This window comes from Pygocentrus nattereri, chromosome 7 (assembly GCF_015220715.1).
Source record: "Pygocentrus nattereri isolate fPygNat1 chromosome 7, fPygNat1.pri, whole genome shotgun sequence".
Taxonomy (NCBI): Eukaryota; Metazoa; Chordata; class Actinopteri; order Characiformes; family Serrasalmidae; genus Pygocentrus; species Pygocentrus nattereri.
Genome location: NC_051217.1, coordinates 21,887,501 through 21,914,203, shown reverse-complemented (window position 1 = coordinate 21,914,203; position 26,703 = coordinate 21,887,501). Strand labels below are relative to the sequence as shown.

The 26,703-nt window shown below is 40.2% G+C and overlaps 1 protein-coding gene across 1 annotated transcript in view; it reads left to right on the top strand.

Annotated features, from left to right (window-relative positions):
• The window catches only part of si (sucrase-isomaltase (alpha-glucosidase)), a 130,979-nt gene that overhangs the window by 85,383 nt on the left and 18,893 nt on the right, over positions 1-26,703 (top strand). The window contains exons 32-40 of the mRNA XM_017704123.2: positions 752-880; positions 2,154-2,270; positions 2,685-2,747; positions 6,717-6,833; positions 7,376-7,466; positions 9,904-10,042; positions 11,889-12,022; positions 13,337-13,371; positions 13,576-13,692. Coding sequence (XP_017559612.1) covers positions 752-880; positions 2,154-2,270; positions 2,685-2,747; positions 6,717-6,833; positions 7,376-7,466; positions 9,904-10,042; positions 11,889-12,022; positions 13,337-13,371; positions 13,576-13,692 — 942 coding nt within the window. The remainder of the gene's footprint in view (positions 1-751; positions 881-2,153; positions 2,271-2,684; positions 2,748-6,716; positions 6,834-7,375; positions 7,467-9,903; positions 10,043-11,888; positions 12,023-13,336; positions 13,372-13,575; positions 13,693-26,703) is intronic.

Genomic DNA, 26,703 nt, shown 5'->3' with positions numbered 1-26,703 from the left:
AATAATAAAAACATCAGCAAACAGGCTTATAAAAAAATTAAATAAAATTCTTCAACAAGTTTTGGAAAATGCCTGGATTTTTGGAAAATGATGGCAGAGAACGCCAAATAAGTGCAATTTTAGAGACAACTAATAATGATAGGCTATTAAAGACATCATCGATTGATGATATAAGGCTGTTCTCCCATCAGCCCTTTGTACACTGTAAAATATTGTGTGGAACACTTCTCTGTCTTTTCTCCACCTCAGTTTAAGACAGTGACAGTTTTCCATGCTGTGGTCAAATCTCCTTCACTACTGTTGCTCATTCTCGAGAATTTCCAAAGTCTCCAAGCCTTCATAAAGAGCCCTGTGTCACTAGTTCACCTAACCATGTAAACTACTCAGCACAGTAGCTCACAGTAAGTAGAGAGAGATAGGACGGTTTATGGCCATTTGGATTTGGCCCGGTGCTCAAATCTGCGGCATTGCTGTAGCTGATAGCAGTGACTCACCTACTCGTAAAAGTGTCAACAGGCCGTAAAAAGCTGACACAAGGCTTCATTCAGTACTGAACATAATCAATATGAGAAAAAAGCATAGAAAAAGTAAACTAATCAGTGCAGACCTGCTCCATACACTTTTTGAGTCACTCTTGTACAAACCAGCAGGTCCAGGATGTCAGTAATTAACCGGCCAGCGATTGTGAGCAAGTCTCATTTGCTTTGCTGTCAGGTAATTGAGTCTTTTGTGGTTTTTCGACCCCTCGCAGGACGTGCAGTACGCAGATATTGACTACATGGAGCGTCAACTGGACTTTACACTGGGCAAGGACTTCCAGGGTCTACCTGCTTTGGTGGAAAGCATGAGGGCTGAGAAAATGCGCTTCATCTTCATCCTGGTACACTTTCTTCCCCCTTTTTTTGATCCCCCTTTCTGTTAGCAAACGAGGCCGTGGCTCCTGTCCGCCTGGAGGAGAGCTGGAGAGGAGATTGCTTTTTAATTTGATTTTAATGAGAGCGTGCACATCTGAGAGACAGAGAGGTTAGAGGAGTGCGCTTTAGCGAGCCTGGCATTTAAAAAGTTTCATTGAGATGACTGCTGTGTGGTATACACTATAAATAGATGGCCACGTTCCAAACAGCATCATATCAGTGAAATGCAGAATTAGAGCTTCACTGCCCATCAAAAGTTTGTGGACACCTGAACCTCTCTGCTTTTAATCCAAATGAACATGTTTTCGTCATTAGTTTGCGATAACTTGTTTCGATAGAGGAACATGAGTTCACATGTAAATATTTGTGCCAGTGTTACCGACAGTGATGGTTTGGGGAGAAAGCCAAAGGCCCCACATTTTATCCCCTTGTAAACACTCAACAGCCCTTCATCCTCAATTCGAAACTTTCAGAATCAGCTTTTAAGATTAAGAGACCCTTATTAGTCCCACAATGGGAAAATTTCACCACCACATTTAACCCATCCATGCAGTGAAACACCACATACACACTACTGAGCACACGCACACTAGGGGGCAGTGAGCACACTTGCCCGGAGCGGTGGGCAGCACTATCCGCAGTGCCTGGCAAACAGTTGGGGGTTAGATGCCTTGCTCAGGGGCACCTCAGTCATGTTCTGTCGGCTCAGGGGATCGAATCGGCAATCTGGTGCCTTGGTTTCTGCCTGAATTCGGGTGCAGTCGCATGTCAAGACCAAAATAAGAAAAGATTGGACAGTCCTCACCAACTAAGGCCAGTCTGAAAGTGCCTCCCAGCTGAAGTGGAGATTCTGATTGGCTCTGCTGCTCAGTTTTACTCCATCTGTTCATGCTGGTCAGCGCCTTATGTAATGTAGAGAAAACAGAAGTTTTTATATGCAGGTCCTGACCTCAAAAAGTGGTGAGGTGTTGCCACAGTAATTTAAAAAGTGGTGGGTCAAATTCCCTCTCGCCACCATGGTCCTGGCAAACCTGCAACTGAAAGGATTTCTTACTTATTTGAAAAGAAAATATTGACATTAATTTCACTTAAAAAACCAGTAAAAATCAAACATTAATACAATTTTTTCCTAAATAAGTCCCTTATTTTATTTTAGTAAAGCACCTCAAACTGTTGAAGGTAGTTTACTTTGTGTTCATGTGCGTCTGCACTTCTCAAACTCCTGCTGTTTAATGTCAGGACCCAGCAATCTCAGGCAATGAGACGGAACCATATCCTGCTTTTGAACGTGGTGTCAAAGATGACGTCTTCATCAAGTGGCCTGCTCACCTGGGCGATGGCATCGTCTGGGGAAAGGTACAGCATCCAGTTCAATTTCTGTACCAAACATTGATTGACTTTGCTCAATCCAGCACATCCTGAAGTCTAAAATTTCAATACAGAAGTGAGATTATTTTGGAATGATTCAGAATTATTGCAAAAAAATACTGAGTCAATAAATGAATCCAGAAATGTTTATAGAGTGGAAAATAGACAAAAACCACCAAGCTTTTTAAAACGTTTCAAAATAGCCCAAAACTTGACATACAAAAAATGAGCTCATACCTAATTAGAATAATTATACAAATACATTTTAAACTCATTTTTTCATTCCAGGTATTACCACCTTAAGATTTAGCCATCGCATACATTGGTGCATTTTACACCCCCGTGGTTTCCTGACACACAGACACTGCAAAGTTAAAATTTTCTCTCCTCAACTTTCTCCAGGTTTGGCCTGACTTCCCTAATGTTGACGTGGATGAGTCTCTGGATTGGGACACTCAAGTTGAGGTAAATCTATACTGTCTGGCCGTCTGACTCCACCCTGGTCTCCTTGCTCTCTGTAATCAGAGAATAGCATGCTGACTGCCTCCTGATATGGGTTTCTCATAAAGCCTCTTCATGTAAGAATCATTGATACAATGTGCTGTAATTGCACAGTCGATCGAGTCCGTGCAGATGATGGAGACATGACACAGTCATATATCCAATCAGAACACAATAGCGTAGAGCTAGCTCATCATGGCCGACCTACTGCAGCGATAATCAGTTCAGTGTGACTGGACTTGTTTTTGTACATCTTCAGGACAGAAATACTCCTGACTTTGTAAAGTTATACCGACAAAAGTTTCAGGTTTTGTTTTCTTGGTTTCCTGAGGTTAAATTTAGGCTTATAAAATTGCATATTTTGCATTGTTGCATATGCATAATATACATGGGACTTATTATTATTACATATGGTGTATATATATATATATATATATATATATATATATATATATATATATAAAACCTTGTTTCCCAAAACTGGTAACAGAAAAAAACTTTACTTTTAATGCGAATCAATGTAACAAAGTTATTCTGAGACATTTCTTGTTATACATCCTTCATGGACTTTACACACTAAGTAAACGTCAACAGGCATTTTCCAATTACATGCAAAATGGAAAAGGATAGCAGTGATATACAGCATATATTATATATGTCCAAAGAAAGTATCTCGAAAATACTAAACTTATAGGAGAAGCCATAAAAACTCTCATTAATGAAAGCGAATGTAAAAAGATTTCATTCCAAGTGATTTCTATTGGCACATTAATCCACTAATGCAATTTTACACAATGCAAAGCACAGCTGCATTAAAATAATGTAGCAAAATTGGCAAAAAAGAGAGATACTTGGTTTTCTTTTCTATCACTGCTGTCAGAACAAAACCTTATATTTCCAAAATGGTAACTTTACAGGAGAAGGAAAAAACCTGCTTAATTTTTAACCCTGGAGAACCCAAGAACCCTTTTCTTTTTTGGAAAATTATGAACTATGCATTAAATGACTGCTTTAAGTTCCCTGAACACAAAAATATCCACTTTTTCAATTTTAACCCTTTATTCCCTAATTTAGGATCAGGGTCAAATTTGACCCATTGGGATTTAGGCCCTGAATTGCAATAACAAACACTGTCAATGCAAACTATTTTAAATTTAGGAAAATGATCAGTCTACCTCACGGATACATTTAACAATGTTTTTCGCTTTATTTGTTGCACATTAGAACTGAATTTCAAATGTACAAATACACTTTGGCCAATGGAAACGGGAACACAAGGCCAAAATCACAACTGTTAAAAACTAACACTATGGGTCTTAGCTTATCCAAAAATATGTTCTGCTAGAGAGAGGAACTCACACTAGACATTGTGGTAGTCTTTGAAACAATTTCTCTTTTTGTTGATGCAGAGAGGAACTGCACATTTTTCACAGTTCATTTCAGTTTTGAGGTCCTTGCACACAGCACATCGACGGCGATTTTCCTCCTTGACAGGCCAATGGGCGATTTGGTCGAAATGAACATCTGCACTCTAAACTCGAACAAATCTTTGTGGTGGTGGGGAGAAGGGGCCAGGAGTTGGTGGCCTACCCTGCCTTCTTGCTGTTCCAACTTCAACTAAGCCATGAGCTACCAAACCCTGAAACTTGCGAAGTTTGAGTATGTTTGATCCAGTGATTCCCTGTGCCTCACAGTCATGCTGGTAAAGAAGCCATGCGTTGATTACCGCAACAGACAAGAAATGCCAGAAGAGTATCATGTACCAGCGACGGGTCCTGATGGAAAATTTACAGCGTGCAAGATGTGCATCCAGCATGTCAACTCCTCCCATGGAAGTGTTATACTCCTTGATGATGTTCGGCTGATCAATGTTGATGTACTGCTTTTTGGACTTGTCCCAGCGCCGAGCTTTTCCCATAGGCTCTGGTCCAGCATAGGTTGACATCAAACTGACTGCTTTAGTGTCTTGCCATTTCAAACAAACAGTGTTGGTGTTGGACTCGATTCGATAATCATAGGATCCATGGCCTATCTTGGACAGTTCTTTGTCTGTTATCAGGTTGCACTTCGACATGCGTTTTTTTTGCACAGTTCCGGTGTAGTAGATTCCCTTTGCCAATAATTTCTCAATGAGGGGCATCGAAGTGAAGAAATTGTCAGCAAAAATCAGGAAATGTACTTTCTCTGCAAGCGATTCACATAGCTTCATCACAACGTCTCCACCAACTCCCAACTGACTATTCCTTTTTTGTTCATTGCCACCATCTTTTCCCTGATATATGTCAAAGTCGTGCAGGAGACCAGTGACATCGCAGCGTGCCCACACTTTGAATCCCCATGGATGTGGTTTTCCTTTGATGTACTGCCTTATGCCACCAAATTTCCCTTTGTACGGCACCATCATCTCATCGATGGTTTTTGGCGAGGAGCTATAGTCAGACATTGTCTCCGAAAAGAATCCAAAAATGGTCTCACTTTCCAAAGTCGATCCTTTTTTACTACTTCGCTGGCTGTTTCATTGTCTACAAAGTGGATGACAGAGAGTAGAAGGTTGAATCGGTTGCGACTCATTACGTCTGCCACAGGCCCATAACGAACTTTACTTTCCCAGTACTGACGTACTCCAGACATTTGAACTAATCCCATTCTGAGATACATTCCTAGAACTTGTTCTAGCTCCTTCACTGAAGTGTCTACACATTTTCCATGCTTTTGAACACTGAATTGATTTGTATGCTCCACAATATTTTCCAACATATCAAGGGAAACAAAGCGTCGAAAGTAAACCAGTGGCGTGTCTGTCGCAGCATCCTGGTATGACTTAACCTGTTCACCTTGAAAGTTTGTCAGGCAACTCAAAGTCTTTCTTCCGCCACTTGTAAGTTTTGGTGGCTGGATTTGGCTCCATCTGTGGGCTAGTAGTCTTGGCAAACAGCACATCTTCATCACTGGATGAGTCATTGGACAAGTCACTGTCTTGGGAAGAAGATTCACCACCATCTCTTTCATGCGGTTGAAACAACTCATCAGAATCGCTATCAAATTCAGGGCCAAAGTCACTAACATCAGCTTCAAGTTGCTCCAATACTTGTTTTACTGTGAACTTTTGCTTTCTCTGTCTTGAAAAGGGAGCGGCCATACTCCCTAAAAATAAAGAGGTATTTACTTTCTTAATCTCTGCCCCTGTACTAGCAAGGTAACTTACTAAAACATATAAAAAATACATTTATTTCAAGGCTTTAGCCAAATACAAGACTGTCACAATTTTCTATCTAGAAAGGACCAATACACCCAGAGGGTCATTTTTGACCCATTGTTTTTTGAACTAGCTAATTAGTCACTAATTTCTCCTAAAAGAATATAAAACATACTTCTATGCATTCTACAAGCTATTACTAAACTGATTAACAAAAATAATTTTTTTTTACCAAACTCTGATTTGCTGAGAAGCCAAATTAGTTTCCTGGGTTTGCAGCTCAACAAAACAGCATGTGGGCAGCCATCTTGTCACTGACACTGTAACTCAGCTGAGTTCAATATTCACTACATAGGTGTCACTATGCAGGGGTCGGAAGTGGCACTCTGGGCTTTTGAGGTTATATTTTATTTTTTTTAATGTTTGTTCATTTTGGATGGCAGCAATTAACCATGAACCAAATTTGACCCCGTGGGTTCTAAGTCAATGGAACCATATGGTTTTCCAAGTCATTTTGGGCTATTTCTGTTGGGCCATTCATCATGAAATTTACAGACAATGTACAGAGCAACAAGTGTTTTCAAATGATCTCAAAAACTGAAAAACGGCAAGAATGTTCAGACGGCAGCAATGTATTATTATATATAGGTACTTACATATAGGCAGTACTTATGGTATGTATGGATGGCACCATGTACTGATACTGTATGAAAATAAATATGTGTCTTTGGTTTTAGATTTACAGATCCTATACAGCCTTCCCTGATTTCTTCCGGAACCATACGGCAACCTGGTGGCACAGAGAAATCTCAGACTTCTACACAAACACTATAAAGTTTGACGGCATCTGGATTGTGAGTTCTGATTTCTTTTACTAAAGTGCTGGGCTCTGTCAGACAAATGAGAAAGAATAAATGACCTCTATGAAATAGTGCAGTGATGTTGAGTAATGAACCAGGTAATGATATTAGCATTTAACCCACAGATTTCTACTGTTAATATAGTCATGTTGCCATTCAACTGTATAAGCTAGGCCCAGTTATGCTGCATTTATATCCAACATGTATGAGGTTACTCCATAAAACAAGACTGCACACATAACATTTTCATCAAATCACAATGTAAGCAATAATTAATGTAAAATTTCTACATGCTTTTTTTGTCAGCAGATTTCTGACATCTAAAGGTCAAGCAGCCTAATGATTTAAGGCCTAATGATTAGACACAGTCATATGAAGGCTTAGATCTGCCACTGAACACACTGTGCTGTAGAGGCACGTGTCGACTCATACAATGTCAGCACACGCATGTAAAATGCCACTGTCTGCTCCTTGTCATCTGTCACTATGACGTCTATTAACCTTGTCACTGTGATTTGCTGTCATTATGTGTGAAGGACATGAACGAACCATCCAGTTTTGTGCACGGCACGGTTGGAGGGAAGTGTCTAGGGGACGACATCTATGAAAACCCGCCTTACATGCCACGTAAGCCATCATCTTTCTCTCTCTCTCTCTCTCAAATTCTCTGTCTCTCTGTTAGAGTACACTCACTGTCCACTTTATTAGAAACACCTATAAGGCCGATGTGTCGGTTTACAGTTACAGACTGTAGTCTGTCTGATGCTGCACAGTGTATCAGCCCCCCTCGAACCCTTTCTACTACAGAGTTGAAGTTGTCCAGGCATTATTTGGGTGGTGGTCCATTCTCAGCACAGCGGTGACACTGATATGGTAGTGTGTGGTGCTGGTACAAGCGTATCAGTCATAGTGGTGAGTTATTATACAAGTCAGTGTCCCTGCTAGGTTGGGAGCAGACCACCACCCAAAAACATCCAGCCAAGAGCGCCTCTATCTTTAGAAACTGACCATTGATTAATGTCCAGGGTAGTGCTTACCATCAGCCAATCAAGAAGAACTCCATTAGCAAATTATGGTTCTAACTAGACTTCGCTGGAAGTCTCCAGGACTAGGGTTGGTGACTGCTGGGCAAGGGTGGACAAAATTCAATACTCTGGAGGGAGTACAAGTAGAAATACTCTTGGTAAAATGAGTAAGAACTGAAAGTACTAGTGTTATATCTATACTTTAAGTAAAATGTGCCACAAAGAGTTCACTGAGCCATGCCATTGAGCAGTGGTCCGCAACACAATTCAATTCAAGTTTATTGTCATTATACAATACAGGGTAGAACAGTATAATGAAACACTATCGGGCTACTTTTCCAGTGCAGTAATAAAAGATAAATAGCAAAGAGTGCAAAGACAAAAGACAGTAAAAGACAAGACAAAATGTGCAGTCAGTAAGTTCAAGTATCGAACGTAGACAAAATGTGCATAGGCAAAGGTTATAACAGGTATATTGGATGTAAAGTGAGTATATACACAAATATATGTTTGTATATAACACAAATGTTAAGAAGAGCCATTTTGTCCTTTCATCAAATATCAAACCACTTTAGGAGCCACAACACTTTATGTCCATTTACCATTTTGATTGCAAATATGTCTCAGTATGGGCTGATGTACTAGTATAAGCTAAACATATAATATAAACAAACATGCTGTCTCACTTTGCTCTGTTTTAAGATTCAGCTCAGCTACAGCTGCTTTTCTCACTTCTCCAGCAGGAAACCTTTCCTCAAAAGTAAAACAGTTTCTTGTCAGTTTCTCAACATTCAACATTTTATGAGGCTGAAGTTGCCAGCTTCAGATTCTCATTCCACCTTAAATGATGCCTGAGAGACCAGGATGTAATTGCTGCATCATTTAAGGTGGAACAGGAAAATTCAAAGAAGAAGCTGGCGAACGAGAAACTTCGAAAGAGACTTCAGCCTTGTGATTGTTTGGTGTTTGTTAGTTTCTCGTTGCAGATTAAACATATCAGGAAACTAGCTGGAGTGATTATAAGCACAAATAAGTCCTTTCATTTCCAAATTATCGATGTTCATCTTAAATCTCTCTCTTTGCTGTTTCGTTAGCTACAAGCTAGACGAGACTGTTGTCTGTGTTGCTATGGTGACCAGCAGTCTGCACTGATCTTCAGGGTTAAAGGGTGAATCCGTCTGTGGCTTTGCATGAAGAATCACCTTTACTTAAACATGTATTTCTACTTAAGCACACATACAAAAGTTAATGCTTGTGAGTGTACTTAAGTATTAAGCAAAAGTATTTTGGGGTATTGTAGTTACTGTGTTATATTATTTTTATACGGTTCTGTTAAGGAGTCCTGTGTGACTACAGGCACAGACAAGTGACAAGTCAACTTAGTTTATGTTTGATGCTTAAGTAGTAGTAGTAGATTGTAAGAGTTATAAATAGAATACTTAAACTTTTACTCAAGTACTATTTCACCAAAAGGATTTCTACTGTACAGTATAGGACAGAAGTCTTATACTTTGTCCACCCTTGCCACTGGACCAGGGGATGCCAACAAATTATGCATTAACAGATGGGGTAGCGGAACTCAAGCTGGAGCTACAAGGGAAGTTTGCCGGTATTCCAGTGGCCACATGCAAAATAGGCTTCTGCATGATGATATGTTGATATGCCTTTGGTTTCTATAGAAATTGCATACCAGTTGCATCAGACTTCACAGCTACCACATCTGCAGAGACTAAACCCAGCAGGGAAATGCTAAAGCTCATGTGAAGGGATACTAACTAGCCAGTTTACCACTCAAAATGTTGGAATCATTTGTCTGTTTGTACTATTTTAAATAAGTACAGGTGGTTATTTGAAACTTGCGAATGTGCACAGGTCCAACAAATGAATTGTACATTTATCTAGAATCCATTTGCTTTTATATTGAGACTTTTGAATGATAGTGTACATCAGTTCATTAAATAGCAACAAATACGATCAACTGAATTATTCTCGTCCTCTCATAAACTTAATGTATGTGTTTGTGTACCATTAACTTGCAGCGCTGGAGTCTAAACATGAGGGTCTGAACCACAAGACCCTCTGCATGAACAGTGAACAGTTTCTTCCTGGCGGCACTCCAGTCAAACACTACGACGTACACAATCTGTATGGCTGGTCACACACCAAGCCAACCTACGAGTGAGTGAACAAGCATATTTTAACACTTACGTGACATCACAGGGTAAATCAGTATTTGTATAGTTGGTGAGTCAGCACATATTTGAAGTCTAACGATTGCTTTTTATAGTTTTATAAGTGAAGTGATACTTATTAGTTCCACAACGAGGAAATTTCACCTCCACATTTAACCCATCCATGAGGTGAAACACCACATACACACCAGTGAGCACACACACACACACACTAGGGGCAGTGAGCACACTTGCCCAGAGCGGTGGGCAGCCCTATCCACGGGAATCAGTTGGGGGTTAGGTGTCTTGCTTGTACTGACGGCGCTGGGGATCGAACCGGCAACCTTCCGGTTACAGGGCCAGACCCCTAACCTCCAGCCCACAACTGCCCCCTACTGGAACCACAGGGCTAATGTAGCTAATAGGTGGTGGAAGCTTATCCCTCACCAATTAGCATGGTCCTAACTTTATACCTAAATCATCTCATGCTCACCTGAAACGTTCTCAGACTTGACTATGTGGTTTTTGACACTGTGTGACTCACTTTTGTCTGTGAACATGGACAGATCTGTGCCACATAGCTATTTAGTTCATTTCACATAGTTAAGGGTGAGTCATACAGCATCATAAACCACATGATAAAGTCTATTAGAGATTACTTAACAGCTGATTCCAATTTCTGCCCAAGCAGATTGGCTGGTGGACACTTTTTTGGTTGACACTAAGACATTTTTCAGAATTTCCCCATTTACTAAAGTTGCAGTACATACAGTGCTGTGCAAGGTTTTTTAGGTTTAAGAGGCTATTTAAGTGAGCAGAAAATCACTAATATTAGAATTCATACATTCACCATTAATACAATGACTAGTTATGTTATGTATGGCAATCTAGTTTGGGTTATCAGCCCTTCATTGAACCTGATCCAGTGTGCTAATGAGGGAATTTGAGAATTTTTAATATATGAAGCACCTATAGAAATTAAACCCAAGCTCAAACCCAAAGACGCTTTACGGTAGTAACAAAATCTACAATCATCGACAAATAAATAACAAAACAACCCAAAACAAACACACAACCGCACACACCAGCTGGCAGGGGGGAAACTCCCCAATCCACAGTATACAGCCAATTATCTGACCAGGAAAGAGTCCTTGGAGGGAGCCCCCTCTTGGGCCAGGAGGCCTCAAAGCAGTGGTATAGCCTAATGCAGATGTCCAGCACAGGCATCTTCAGAGTAGCAGTGTAGCACAGCTCAAGCAGCCTTGGGTTCCTTGTAGCCTAGAAACAGCCCTTAACCTTGGAAGGAGGTCCTTCTCACCCTAAGAGGCTTTGTGGCTGGAGTGTATCTCTAGTGGACAGCCTAGGTGTCATAGTTATAGTGTAGCACAGGAGACCTTGGTGCTCAGAAAGAGTCCTTAGCCTTGGGAGAAGATCCTGATCAACCTGAGAAGCCTTGTAGCTATGATGGTACCATCACTCAGGCAACCAGAGAAGCCTCTGAGCCACGGTGGAAGTCACGCTCAGCCGCTGTCTCATCCGATAAACTCACTGGCCAGTATGGAAACTTCAACACTGTGTAGATGTGTTGATGTTTCCATGTTGGCTAATGAGTGGTACAAACATGGTACAAACAAGACTTAGTTACACTGGAACACGCACACAAAACAGCTTTATAGTATTTTAATCAGTTGCTTCTTAGCTACCCAAGCTGCATAGTTCCAATGCAAAACTAAACTAGCATATGACAGAAAACATATTTTGTTCTGATAAAATACCACTGTAACGCTGAAAAGTGATGTAAAACGCTTGTGAGCTCACCACATACTGCTTCCCTGTGCATATGTTCACCACAGTGCCTTGCTGAATGTGACTGGAGCGAGAGGAATCGTTGTGACCCGCTCTACCTACCCCACTAGTGGACAATGGGCTGGACACTGGCTGGGAGACAACAATGCCAGCTGGGACCAACTCTACAAGTCTATCATAGGTGTGTGTGTGTGTGTGTGTGTGTGTGTGTGTGTGTGTGTGTGTGTGTGTGTGTGTGTGTGTTTGTGTGTGTGTGTGTGTGTGTGTGTGTGTGTGTGTGTGTGTGTGTGTGTATTAGTATTAAAAAGAGCCATTTGTCCCATTTCAATAAAAATTGACAAATCTAATTCTGCCGTGGAGCCGCAACAGGGCAGTAAAAGGGTCGCATGTTGCCGACCTCTGGTCATGTGTTTTCATATAAAGTATTACCTTATTTGAAAAGAGCAGCAGAAATATAATATCGCAATACAACATTTTTCCCAATGCACTGTAATGTTCATACAGTCTATACATTTTGACATGCAGTCTGTTCAAAGTGACTATATATATATATATATATATATATTTTTTTTTTTTTTTTTTTTTTTTTTTTGGGGCGGCATGGTGGCGTGGTGGGTAGCGCTGTTGCCTCAGGGCAAGGGGGGCCTGGGTTCGATTCCCCAGCTGGGTGACCGGGTCCTCCCTGTGTGGAGTTTGCATGTTCTCCCTGTGTCTGCATGGGTTTTTTTTTTTTTTTGTTTTTTTTTATTTCACGCACAACCATCTCTAAGGTTTACAGAGAATGGTCCAAAAATATCCAGTGAACGGCAGTTGTGTGGACGAAAATGCCTTGTTGATGTGAGAGGTCAGAGGAGAATGGGCAGACTGGTTTGAGACGATAGAAAGGCAACAGTAACTCACATAACCAACCAAAATCTCTGAGGAATGTTTCCAATACCTTGTTGAAAGTATGGCATGAAGAATTAAGGCAGTTGTGAAGGCAAAAGGGGGTCAACAATTTAAAGAGAAGAAACAACCATGAACCCACACCAGCAGGAGCTCACAAATGTGTTTACAGTCGCAAATATTATCCTGCATAGAAAATAATCCTTGTTTAGAAATGTGGAAATAGATCAAAAACAGAGCATTGAATTACAGACAGTATGGATGTTTGGAAATGAAATGTTTTGACCTACTAGAGAACAATGGGCTGGACACTGGCAGAGAGACAGCAATACCAGCTGGGGCCAACTCTGCACCTCTATTATAGAGTTGTGTGCGTGAGTAAGTGTGTGTTGGTGTTGCTGTATGTGGGTGTTAAGATGAATGAGGTTTTCTGTACATTAGTGCAGGAACTGAGTGCTTCTTTGTTTCAGTAAACACACTTCTCACTCGGTTAGATGAAGCCACTTTGTTGAATATGCCCTCTCTGTCTCCCCCTCTCTTTCCCTCTCTCTCTCTCTCTTTCCCTCTCTCTCTCTCTCTCTCTCTCTCTCTCTTTCCCTCTCTCTCTCAGGCATGTTGGAGTTCAGTTTGTTTGGCATCTCTTATGTAAGTGCCGCTATCTGCAGATATTGTTATTGATTTTTAAGCCTTTGTTTATTTCCTATCAAACTTGTGTTTTCAGCTGAAGGCAGTGTGTTATGCAGCTACTACGACGCTTCCCTGCTTCATTTGTTAAAGTTAAGCCACCGGCACTCAGAGCCTTGTTGTAATAGAGCTCAGTAATTGAGCGCACTTGTCTCCATGTTTCAGACCGGCGCAGATATTTGTGGGTTCTTCAATGAGGCAGAATATGAGATGTGTCTGCGCTGGATGCAGCTGGGAGCTTTCTACCCATACTCCAGGAATCACAATGGCAAGGGCAACAAGGTGAGCTCAAACACACACTGCATCACACCGACGCCAATAAAGTCAGGCTTTCACTGCACAGTGTTTAGCCTGATTTTAACCCCAATTTGCTCCTTCCTATACACTATACAATGTGAAGTGATTTACCAGGCCTGGGGTTCGATCTAAAGCCATTGCTGGAGATGATGTGTTGGTGTGTAGGGATGTACATTCTGGCTAATTTTAATATTGCTATATCGGTCCCACTTTATATTAACTGTCACTAATTACTGTGTAGTTACATGTGAATAACAATGTAACAACTAATGATTTAGTCACTGTTACAGATGGATTACAGAAGTACAGCTTATGTAATTTCACAAGTGTATCTTAATAGTAACAGCCTGTTCTCTCTCATATTATTACACAATGGTAATAAACACATGTAATTTCATTGTAATAACTGGAACGGCCAAAGTTCCAAAGTTTCCAAAGTTTTTTTTTTCTATCAGTAAAAGGACGTATGCAATAACTTGCATTAAGACATTGCGTACATTGTATCACCCATCTATCTAACATTTAGCTAGTCTTTATGTTGCTAGTTGTAACCAGTTTCAGCTTTAAACCATTCTGTAAAGTGACAGAACAGCAGACATCCACTTATATTAACATGCGACTTTAATAACATTGATTAAATGTGTTGCATTCCCCCCAGAGCAGCATCTGGATTACCACTCCTTTATTACACAGTGCCTACATAACAACTACACAGGAACTGTCCACTTATTTTAAAGTGTAACTTTAACACTATACTAGACATTTCCTCTGTAGCAGTTGCACTTGTGTAATTACATGAGGCAACACTGAATCTGATATACATGTGTAATTACATAGACTCTACTTCTGTAATCCATCTGTAACATTGACTAAATCATCAATAGTTATAGTGTTATTGCATATGTTGTTCATGTGTAATTATACAGTAATGAGGGACACTTAATATGAAGTGGGACCACTATATCTGTAAGGATTAGTGAGTAGATATACTGTGGAGATGAAACCTATAACATTATATATATATATATATATATATATATATATATATATATGAATTCTTTATTATTCAAAAATACCTGAGGGTGTTGTATGAGCAAAGGAGGCTGAGAAGCTGAACTAGAGCTAACAGGTGCATGGATGGATGTAATAGGTTTACAATTACAGACTGTAATAGGTTTACAATTACAGAACTGCCTGTTTTTTCAAAATCTCTTGGTGCTGAAGCATTAAGAGTTCCTTTCACTGGAACTAAGGGGCCGAGCCCAACTCCTGAAAAACAGCACCACACCATAATCCCCCTCCACCATACTTTACACTTGGCACAATGCAGTCAGACAAGTACCGTTCTCCTGGCAACCGCCAAACCCAGACTCGTCCATCGTCTCTAGTGATTGACTCTGCAGAAAGTCGGCGACCTCTGCGCACTATGCGTCTCAGCATCCGCTGACGCCGCTCTGTCAGTTCACGTGGCTGACCACTTCGTGGCTGAGTTACTGTCGTTCCCAATCACTTCCACTTTGTTATAATCCCACTGACAGTTGACTGCGGAATATTTAGTAGTGAGGAAATTTCATGACTGGACTTATTGCACAGGTGGTGTCTGATTACAGTACCATGGTGGAATTCACTGAGCCATTCTTTCACTAATGTTTGTAGAAGCAGTCTGCAGGCCTAGGGGCTTGGTTTTATACACCTGTGGCCATGGAAGTGATTGGAACACCTGAATTCAATGATTTTGAGTTGGTGCATGAATACTTCTGGAAATATAGTGTATACTTCTGTTGTAATCATGGCAACCCCTGGTTCCCATCACCACCACTGTAAAGAAATCTGAACCACTTCACACCAAACCACTCTGAATGGCTCTGTTTACATCTTAACCACTGAGTTATGCAGCAATTATGAGAAACTAATAGAAAAAAGGTTAAGGTTGGTTTGGGTGGAGCAGAGTAGCATGTACACTCATACAGATGACCAGCATGGTAGTGTGTGTGTGTGTGTGTGTGTGCACGTATGGCCATGCCAAATCAAAAGATCCCCCCACGCAGGATGGTGAGTGATGTCAGAGCTCAGTGGCCTGCCTTGTTATCATGTATTCACTGTGGCATTCGTTTAAAAAGTGACCTTTGTGAGTGCTGGAACACGTCGCCAAAATCCAATAAAGCCCAGAGTGTGAGGATCAATGCGGCCAGGGCTGAATTTCCTCATCTGGCGACGCTGCAACTTCATCGCTGACGGGGAGACGGGGGCATAATTGAATTTTCAAGGTGATCCGAGTCCCCCCCCTTCGATTTCAATCATTTAATAATGGCTTGCAAATGGATGTTTAAACAAGAGAGAGAGATTAAAACACAAACAGCCGGCAAACGTACAGAGGGTCGAAGCACAGGACGGAGGTCACCGACAAAACAAGCTGTCATTGCTCTTCTCACGTTGCAAATGCTGAGCAATGTCGTCTGCGAGCATCGACTCAAGAGGAGAAACAGTACACCATTCATACACACTGCAGTTCCTCAGGCTCATGACAATGAACCATTAGCTTCATACTAAATAGCATATTATCGTTAATGAGGTATTCAATGTAGCTACTGAATAATTTATAGTCGTTAGTGAACTATTCAAAGTAGCTACTGAATAATTTATAGTCATTAGTGAACTATTCAAAGTAGCTACTGAATAATTTATAGTCGTTAGTGAACTATTCAAAGTAGCTACTGAATAATTTATAGTTGGTAATGAAGTATTCAAAGTAGCTACTGAATAATTTATAGTCATTAGTGAACTATTCAAAGTAGCTACTGAATAATTTATATTTGTTAATGAACTATTCAAAATAGTTACTGAATAATTTATAGTTGTTAATGAAGTATTCAAAATAGTTACTAAATAATTTATAGTTGTTAATGAAGTATTCAAAATAGTTACTGAATAATTTAGTCATTAGTGAACTATTCAAAGTAGCTACTGAATAATTTATAGTTGTTAATTAACTATTCAAAGTAGTTACTGAATAATTTATAGTCATTAATGAACTACTCAAAATAGTTACCAAATAATTTATAGCCGTTAATGAACTATTCAAAGTAGTTACTGAATAATTTATAGTCGTTATTCAACTATTCAAAGTAGCTACTGAATAATTTATAGTTGTTAATGAACTACTCAAAATAGTTACTGAATAATTTATACTTATTAATTATCTATTCAAAATAGTTACTGAATAATTTATAGTTGTTAATGAAGTATTCAAAATAGTGAATCATTTAGTCATTAGCGAACTATTCAAAGTAGCTACTGAATAATTTATAGTTGTTAATTAACTATTCAAAGTAGTAACTGAATAATGTATAGTATATACTTAAAAAGATGCACTAATAATGCAAATAATGTAGATCTGAATATTTTATATTTTAGATAATTTATTGACAATGTAAAGGCTATTGACCAAATAATGTTACGTACACTCTTAAAAATTATGGTTCTTCAAGGGTTCTTAAGTAAAGAAAATGGTTCTATGCAGAACCCTTACACTCAAAGAACTCTTTGCAAGATTAAATAGTTCTTTGCATCGTGAAAGGGTTCTTTAGTTTGCTGGAGTAGGTGCTGCAGATGCTGTCAAGCTTGTAACAATAGAAGAACCCTTTTTGGTGCCATATAGAACCCTTTTCAAAAAGGTATTATATAGAACCATCTACAGCACATTTAGCAATCTGAGGAATGATTTTATGAGGCAAAGAATCCTTTATTCATAAAAAGGTTTACATTTACATTTACAGCACTTAGCAGATGCTCTTATCCAGAGCAACTTACAAGAAGTGCTTTGTCTATCTAGAGAAATTGTCTTTGCTAGTTACCAAAAGGTGCAGCACAATATATTGCAAACAATACTTAATTCAATGCTCATTTAAGTGCTGTGTAAAGAGATGTGTCTTCAGTCTGCATTTAAAGACAGAAAGAGACTCTACTGTTTGGACAGCCAGTGGGAGTTCATTCCACCACTTGGGTGCCAGTACAGAGAACATTGTCAACGCTTGTCTTCCACATGCCTTGAAGGATGGTGGGTCAAGCCGAGCTGTACTCAAAGCTCGAAGGGCTCATGGTACAGTTCGAGATTTCACCATTTCCATCAAGTAGGTAGGGGCTGGTCCATGTTTGGCTTTGTAGGCAAGCTTTAGGGTTTTAAATCTGATGCGTGCAGCTACAGGAAGCCAGTGAAGGGAGCGCAGCAGTGGGGTGACATGGCTGAACTTGGGGAGATTGAAGACGAGTTGTGCTACCACATTCTGGATGAGCTGCAGAGGCTTGATGGCCTGCATGGGAAGACCAGCCAAGAGCGAGTTGCAGTAATCAAGCCTTGAGATGACAAGAGACTGCACTAGCAACTGGGTGGCCTCTTGGGTGTGGAAGGGTTGGATCCTATGGATGTTGTACAGGAGATATCTGCATGACCTTGTTAGGTTCGCGATGTGAGTCGAGAATGATAACTGGCCATCCAGAGTCACACCAAGACTTCTTGCCTTTACAGAAGGAACAATCAGAGAGTTCTCAAATAAGATGGCAAGATCATGATGAGGACCTGTAGTTGCAGGGATGAATATCAACTCAGTCTTGCTAAGATTGAGCTTCAGGTGATGAGCTGTCATCCATGAAGAGATGTCAGACAGACATGTCGAGATGCGACTGGAAACCTGTTTGTCAGAGGGTGAGAAAGAAAATATTAGTTGAATATCATCAGCATAACAGTGATAAGAGAAGCCATGAGAAGATATTACATCACCAAGAGAGCTAGTGTAAAGAGAAAAGAGAAGAGGACCAAGCACCGAGCCTTGTGGGACACCAGTGGAGACCCTGCATGAAGAGGATGTTACCTGATAAGAGTGATCCTCCAGATAGGACTTGAACCACTTCCACGCATAGCCAGTGATTCCAAGGTTGGTGAGGATGTCCAGAAGGATCATATGGTTGACTGTGTCAAAAGCTGCTTATAGATCAAGAAGGATCAGGACAGATGATAGTTTGGCTGATCTTGCTGATTGGAGCTGCTATGAGGGCAGTTTCTGTTGAGTGCGCTGGTTTGTGAAGCCAGACTGGTGGGGGTCCTGGACCTGGTTCTGTGTGAGAAAGAGAGAAAGTTGTTTATAGACTGCACATTCAAGAATTTTTGAAAGGAAAGAAAGAAGTGAAACTGGTAGTTGTTGACATCAGAGCTGTCAAGCATGTCTAGTGGAAGGAGTGGGGACAGAGGGAAAAGACTGGCGGATTCTATCAACCTTCTCCTCAAAGAATGTGACAAAATACTCAGGGGTGAGAGAACAGGGTGGAGGTGAAGGAGGAGGGTTGAGAAGAGAGGAGAAAATGTTGAAGAGCTTGCAGCAGTAACTTAGAGTGAGAACTTGGAAAGGAGAGATTGGTAGGAGTGAAGATCCGAGTCGAGCTGGGATTTCCTCCACCTTCTCTCAGCCTTCCTTAGTTCTTGTCGGTTGCTGCGCAGGACACCCGTCAGCCAGGGGGCAGAAGAGGAAGATCTTGCTGGCCTGGAGGAGAGAGGACACAGAAAGTTAATTGCAGATGAGAGTGAAGAAAAGAAAGCATCTGTAGCCTTGTTCAGTGAGAGAAAGGAAAATGAGTCAGGATGGGCAAGGGTGGTAAGGATAGTTGAGGTGAAAGATGAGGAAGGAGTGGAGTGCAAGGTGCGCAGAGAAAAGGAGCATAAAGGGGTGGAATGGACAGGAGTAACAGGGAGGGAGAGTGAGAGGAAGACAGGAAGTGGTGATCAGAGTGAGGCATGGGAGTTAATGTCACATCCAACGTGGCAGTAGGTCTGGTGAATATCAGGTCCAGAGCATTGCCTGCTCTGTGCATCAGAGGAGTCTGGTTGAGGGCGAGGTCGTTGGACGATAGCACTGGTAATAGGCAGGATGACTGCAGCTTGTCTGATGGCAGGTTGAAGTCACCCAAGAGTATGAGCGGGGTTTCATCGATGGAGAAGACACTCAGAAGAGTGTCTAACTCATCAATGAAGTAGCCCGGAGGAGAGGTAGGACAATAAAGAACAATGATGTGAAGAAAAATACAGCGATTGCATGGTACTCAAAGGAGGAAATTGAAAGATGAGAACAAGCAAGTGGAGTGAAATACCACTTTCTGGACAAGAGCAAACCTGTGCCACCACCCCTGCCAGACTACCATGGAGAATGGGTGAAAGGCAGAGGACAGGGCTGTTGGAGTCGCCAAGTTCATGGGGGTGATCCAGGTCTCCGTCAATGCCAGGAAGTGTATTGAATAGAAGGATGCGAGGGCTGAAATGAAGTCCGTCTTCTGCACAGTGGATTGACAATTCCAGAGTCCACCTGCAACCCTGGTCTGAGATTCTGTTGACCGTGGGGGATAGATGAGGTTACTGGAATTACAGGTCCTGTGACAATGAGTAGTTCTACATGATCTTTGGGATGAGTCAACAGGTATTGTAAAGCACATGATAGACACAGTAATTAGGACATAAAAAGATAATGAAGGATAACAAAGCAATACTTAGCCAAAGTTAAGCAGACGCTTCTCAGTTGATGAATTACAGCTGCTACATCAGTGTGACTATCAGTCACAAGGCTGATAAATTGAGGAGGTGTTCCGCTACAGACAAGTTTGTCTGTAGCAGAATACCTCCTCAGTTTATCAGCCTTGTGACTAATAGTCCGGCCCTTACAGTTCATGCCTTTGGCTAACCCGAAACCACACCTGAAACTAGTAATTACAATTAAGCACTAGGTACTACAAGACAGCCTTGTAGCTAACAGAGTCTAAGCTAGAGAAAGTCTCAACTCAGAGCCTACCTTTACCAGCAGAAAGACCTTAATCAGTTAGAAGACAAGCACACTGATTTTTCCAGGTTTGTTTGAGTGTTCTATTTTGAACCGTTTTCTTTACAAAAGAACCCTACAGATAAGGTTCTGTATGGCACCAAAAAATATTCTTCATGGAAGAGTGAGAATGAGGTGTAGATGGTTCTCTATAGCACATTTTTGAAAAGGGCTCTGTATGGCACCAAAAAGGTTTCGTCTGTTGCTACAAGCTTGACATTGTAACCATAATAGAATTCTTTTTATAGAACCACAATGTGAATAATTAAGAAATTAATAATAGTAGATACTGAATAATTAATTGAAGTTACTGAATAACTCATAGTAGATGCTAAATAATTCAACAATTATTGAATAGTTGTTAGTAGTTACTGAATAGTTTATATTAGTTACTATATTAGTTACTAGTTATTAAAATACTGATTAAAGTATAAATACTACAGAATTATGATTTTTTTTTAGGTTATTTTGAAAAACCTAGATGGTCTCATTCACTTGCTGGGCAGTATTAAAATCTAATAGTGTCATTGTTGACAGAAACCAAGGAAATACAGTAACACTTTCTATGAGTATCACATTTGCAAGCATCTATAAACACATTCATAACATATTATAATGCATTCATAAGGCAACATAAACATGGCTATAAGTATTTATAAAAATGCATTACATGTTATAGCCATGCTTATTATGCATTATGAATTGTTAACATAATGCATTATAAACACTGTTCATAACAAATTATAAGAGCTCATAAGTTGTATTTGTCCACTCTATGTAAAGTGAAGCGTACCGCACTAAAGCCTCCTCCAGTGTTAAGAGTGAGGTAGTATTTGCTGAAGGATTTACTGAAACACTAAAACACACACAATAAAGCTCATTACAGGCTTCAAATGTCAGAGTTTAAACTAGCGCTGCCATCAGTGTTTTACCCAATGTAGGAAAGTCAATGCACACTACTGTTAATGTACACCACCGTTAGCCTGGCACTAATTCAACACTGCATATCCAATAGAATGCTAGCAGAAATCAGCATTACTGTACTGTAGTGTAGTGATACAGAGTGAAGGGTTCTAGCACTTAATATTAGAACCAGTGAGGGAACAAATTACAGTGACAGCACTCAACTATCTCGCCTCTCCCTCTCCAGGCCTTCACTCCTCAGTGACTTTATGCTCAAATAAAACACTGGAAATCTCAGGGGGTAAATAAACTTTGTATTTGTCTTTACGCTCTCCAAGCTGGGACTGACTTCTTTGGCACTGACAGTACAACATGTTATACACAACTTATAATGCATTATATTAACAATTTATAATGTACAATAAACATGGCTATGAAGTGTAATTCAGTGTATTTCATTTTTATAAATATTTATAGCCATGTTTATAATGCCCTATGAATGCTTATAATATAATATGAATATAATAAATGTGTTTATAGATGCTTACAAACACGACATTCATAGAACATGTTACTGGAAGTACTTTTGCGTCCTGGTCTTAGAGTCGTTCAAAAAGTCCTATCCATCCTTGCCTGAACCCCATCCCCTTTTTAAACACACACTCACTCTCTCTCTGTCTCTCAATGACAGCCCCAATAACACGGCGTCCTCTCCCACCCTGTTTATCTCCACTCACCCTTTCTCTGCTGTAATTACCTCACCAACATATCATTAGCTTTAATGTGGCTACGCTAGGAGGCCATTTGTGGACTAGAAGTAGTCAGGAAAATGGAAGGTCATTCAGACAGACACAGGCGCTGCTCAAGATGGAGTGCATCAGGGAGGGAGAGAGAGATACAGAGGGATTTATCATAAAAAGGAGGGGGAGGGGGACAGAAATTTAGATATAAAAAAAGGAAAAAAGGAAACATTATAGCTCGGAATATTCCTATATTCCAGAATAAACTTAACATACACATTAGCACCAGGGAGTTAGCTGCTGTTCTTGTACCATGAGCCACACTGTCTATTACTCATTCCAAGGACAGTCATTTGGCATGTAGGCATGTAATAGTAAAAAGTGCCCACTTGTGATTAGGCATCATTAGAAACCCTGCTGCCCATGAAATACATGAGAAAACTAAAGTACACTGAAAAAATACTATTATGTCTGAAATATTGTTTATAAATATAACATTTCTCCTGTTGAGATTGTTGCATGCTTATTTTAAGATGATTTTACTTATTTCTAGGCATGTTTACTTGTTTTAAGTATTATATTAAGTATATTAAGTAAAATTATCTCATTATAGTGGCAGATAGTTGTGCTTATTTAAGAAATGTGTTTGAAACCAGCTAAATTATCTGCCAGGATAGTGATTACTTCAGATTTACCTAATAAAATTACTTAAAACAAGTGAAGTGTCTAAAAAATAGTACGACAAGCAAAATGATCGGCCAAATAGTTAGACAAATGTATTCAATAAAAACACTTAAAATGAGTTAAAATGTCTAGAAATATGTTAAATAGTCTTAAATTAAGTATAAAGCAATTTCAACAGGAGAAATGTTAGATTTATTGGGTATATTTAAAGGTTTTTGACAAGATACCATTGTTTTGCAGTGTATAATTACAATATAGCATAATATTATCACTGTGATGTCAAAAGTCTTGACTATCAATGTTATTTTTTTATTTATTGGAGCATTTACAGAAAGCATTGAGCACAAATGTAAGAGTTTAAGATGAAAGGAATTCATGCTTGCAGTCATGATATTCTTTTTGATTACACATCGAAAAGGAATAAAGATTCTTGTTGGTTTATTTAAACCCTACGTTTTGGAGCGCTCCAGGAAACAATTTAAATTTAGAAATGAATGAACTGAATTATGTCTAATAGACTAAAGGATGGACGACGGAATGCTTTTTTAATGAGCGTCTCTGTTTTTGAATGTGGATGATAATAACGCATCTGGATATTTCAAAGATACTTTCGATGAGCACCACCATGCCCTGAGCCTGACGAGCGAGACTGAAGACGGATGGAAAGACGGTGGGAAAGCACAGTTAGAAGAGGGTGGGAAAGACAGATTTGAAGTCGGAGATGGGCAGGAGAGAGATCACCCTGTTGGCTCCTAATGTCTGACAGAGTCATTTGCTGGTGTAAATTTGCCCATCGATACGCAGTGCCCGGGAGAGAGATGCTGCAGCTTCAGACAGGCCTGTTTTTCTCCCGCTGTTGCTGGCGAAAATGAGGCGCCTTCAGAAAGGCTGCTGCAGGCTCGTGGGTGTCCTTCCATCACATTAAGTTCAGCGCTAATGGAGTCAGAGACCCAGTACATTTGGAATAATTCAGCCTTTTGTTTAAGAAAACCGGTTAGCCCTCAACAGGGGGAAGGTCTCCTCCATTCAGCCGCCATAATGTGGAAATATGAGACCCATTATGTTGCCATAAAATCTGTTCTCTCTGGGTAGAAGCGGAGGAGAAACTCCGAGCCGCGGAGGCCAATAGATCGGCGGAGATATGGATCGCCCAGAACATAATAAATAACTTGTGCAACAAAGGAGGTTTTCAAACGCTGCCAGGAACCGTGCCCAAGTGCGGCTAAATGCTTCAGTTGAGTTTCAGCACGCTGAGCTGCTCCATATGTTTGGCAAGGCAAACGATCAGAGGCAGGTGTGGGAAACTTTGACTGTGTCGTGAGTGGTTGAGGCTGGAAACGATGCAGTCAGTTAAATAACACGTGAACCTTTAAAGCAGAATGTTGGCTCTGTGTTAGAGAGTCGTGATTCGGTATGTGTAGGAATGGGAGCTGGTTTCAAGCTGCAGGTTACTGCTTTTCAGGCAAGCCTGTATGATGCATGTGTCCAGGTGCCAGGTGCACAGTGGGGCTGGGCAAGTTTTAAAGGGCCCACATCTTGGAAAACCAAACCCTGGTTTACTGTGAAGTGTGTAGGAAACTAGCATTCCAAAAGGTTCCTGGATGGCTCTTGGAGATACTTTCATTTGTAAAGAACATTTACATTATGGAAGAACAATAAACATGACAAATGTTATTATAAAATTTATCATATTTACCTCTGTCTTTCAGTTGACATTGGTTTTGAGTATTAACAGTATTATCTGAGTATTATCTGATATTAAATATGCAGTTCAGTTGTTAATTAAAAATAATGCCTGTTTTGCTGTTTATGAGAGTTTTAGGACTCAGCATGAATCCAAGAGGATGAAATCAATGAAAATGTGTCCCCCTTATTCTAATTATTTATTTTTGCTCAGTAATGACCAATAGAAAGAATCACCACCAAAATTATTGCATGTTCAGCTCACAGACACTCCAGACTAACAATTTCTGAAAAGGACCCACTTGTTCTGAAGTTATCTATAAGCAAAAATGTACAAAATTTGATAAATATTTATCATTTTTTGTTAGCATATTAAACATATTTGAGTAGCCCATTGTCTCCAGAAAATACCAATATATGGCATGTCTGAATGTCTCATGTAAATGCGTTATACCTGCAGTTTTAATTGTAATTGATCCAATATACCAGAGTAAATAAATAAAAGAAAAAATCCCAAAAATTCTAGGGTTCTGAGGGTTAAAAGACTCATATCTTGGAAAACCAAACCCTGCTTTACTGTGAAGTCTGTTGCATTCCTCTTAAAAAAAAGACTCCTGAGTGGTTCTTGGAGAAACTTTCATTAGCATAGATTCTTTACAATGTAGATGTCGTATGGTGCTGGCTTATCCCAAGTGGAGATCAAACTGCCAGTTCACTTGGTCAGATAACAGATTGCTATGGGATAAGCCACTGGTCAAGGACAGGAGGTAGACCCAAGTGTAGAGCAGTACAGACTAGAGAATGTGGAAAAAAGAAAAATGAGGTAGCACCATACGAGATGCCAACCTACCACAACAACACTGTAGAGACCCTTGTGGGAGGGTTGATAAGCAAATGAGGGAGGTTAAGACTTTGTTTTCTTTCTTTTATACGTACAGTGTAAGCTAACTCAAGAAACCAGTTCACAAGACTCAAGAGAGGAACCAATACTGAAATTAGAGGCTTATGCACTTGGTAACATGAACTCAAGAAAGAGCAGAAAGCAGTGTGTGAGCACCCCTTTAGTAGAGTGTCCAGCTCTGTTACCATTCAGCCCTTATTACCCTGTACTAGTGCCTTGTCTCCTCCTAGCTGCTGGAGGTGGCCTAGCATGACAATTACTACATTACAATAGTTCAAAGAACCTTTGTATAAGGTCCTTTGCACTTCTCATTTACAAAAACAGCTCTATTTGAATATTCTTTGGTGACCCAGAAGTGATTCTTCTATGGCATTGCACCAAAGAACAATTCTGTTCTTGTATCAATAATAAAAAGCTGCGTTTCTAAATATACTTAATATTTGCATGCAACAAGAGATAATGTGTTGCTTCTGTTTCTCAAAGAGAATCATATATTTTAACATAGTCACAGGCTACATGCATGACACTCTTTCCTAGGCTAACCTTGTAGAGACTATTTTTGCTTTGCTTATCGTGAGCCAAACAGAGTAAAGGAGCATCCAACATTGTGAGGAGTGTGTAATAACATGAACCCAAAAGACCTATCATGGTTTAGATGGGAGGTTAGAGAATCTTTTTGCCAGACTCTACCCAGAAAAACATTCCTACATTCATTTTTGGAACGCGAGGCTGAAAAGGTTTAATGTGCCTCAAGAAAGGAAAGAAGTGTGAAAAGTGGTTAAGAATTAGTTCTGAAATACTACCTAACACCTTAGCCCACCCCTAAGAAACCCTCCTCTGTGTGGTGATGACAGGATCCGGAATATGTTTAGGTGTTAGCAGTTGTTAGCCTGTTATCACGTGCTACTCACAGAGCCGTTATCGGGCTTTCCTCGGCTCCATCCCTGGGCTTTAAAGTGAGGGAGTATCAGCTAACACCCTTCTCCATTAGCACAAAGCAGTGTGAACGCTAGCAGACACACAGGAACCCAACCACAGGCCAGATGAGCGCAGCATCACTGTCTGGCAGGCAATTACTAATCTGGTCATACTCTCTCTCTCTCTCTCTCTCTCTCTCTCTCTCTCTCTCTCTCTGTGTCTCTCTCACTCTCTCTCACACACTCTCACACACACATAACACACGCAAGGCCACAGCTGTCCAGTCTGGGATTGCTGAAAATACGAACAT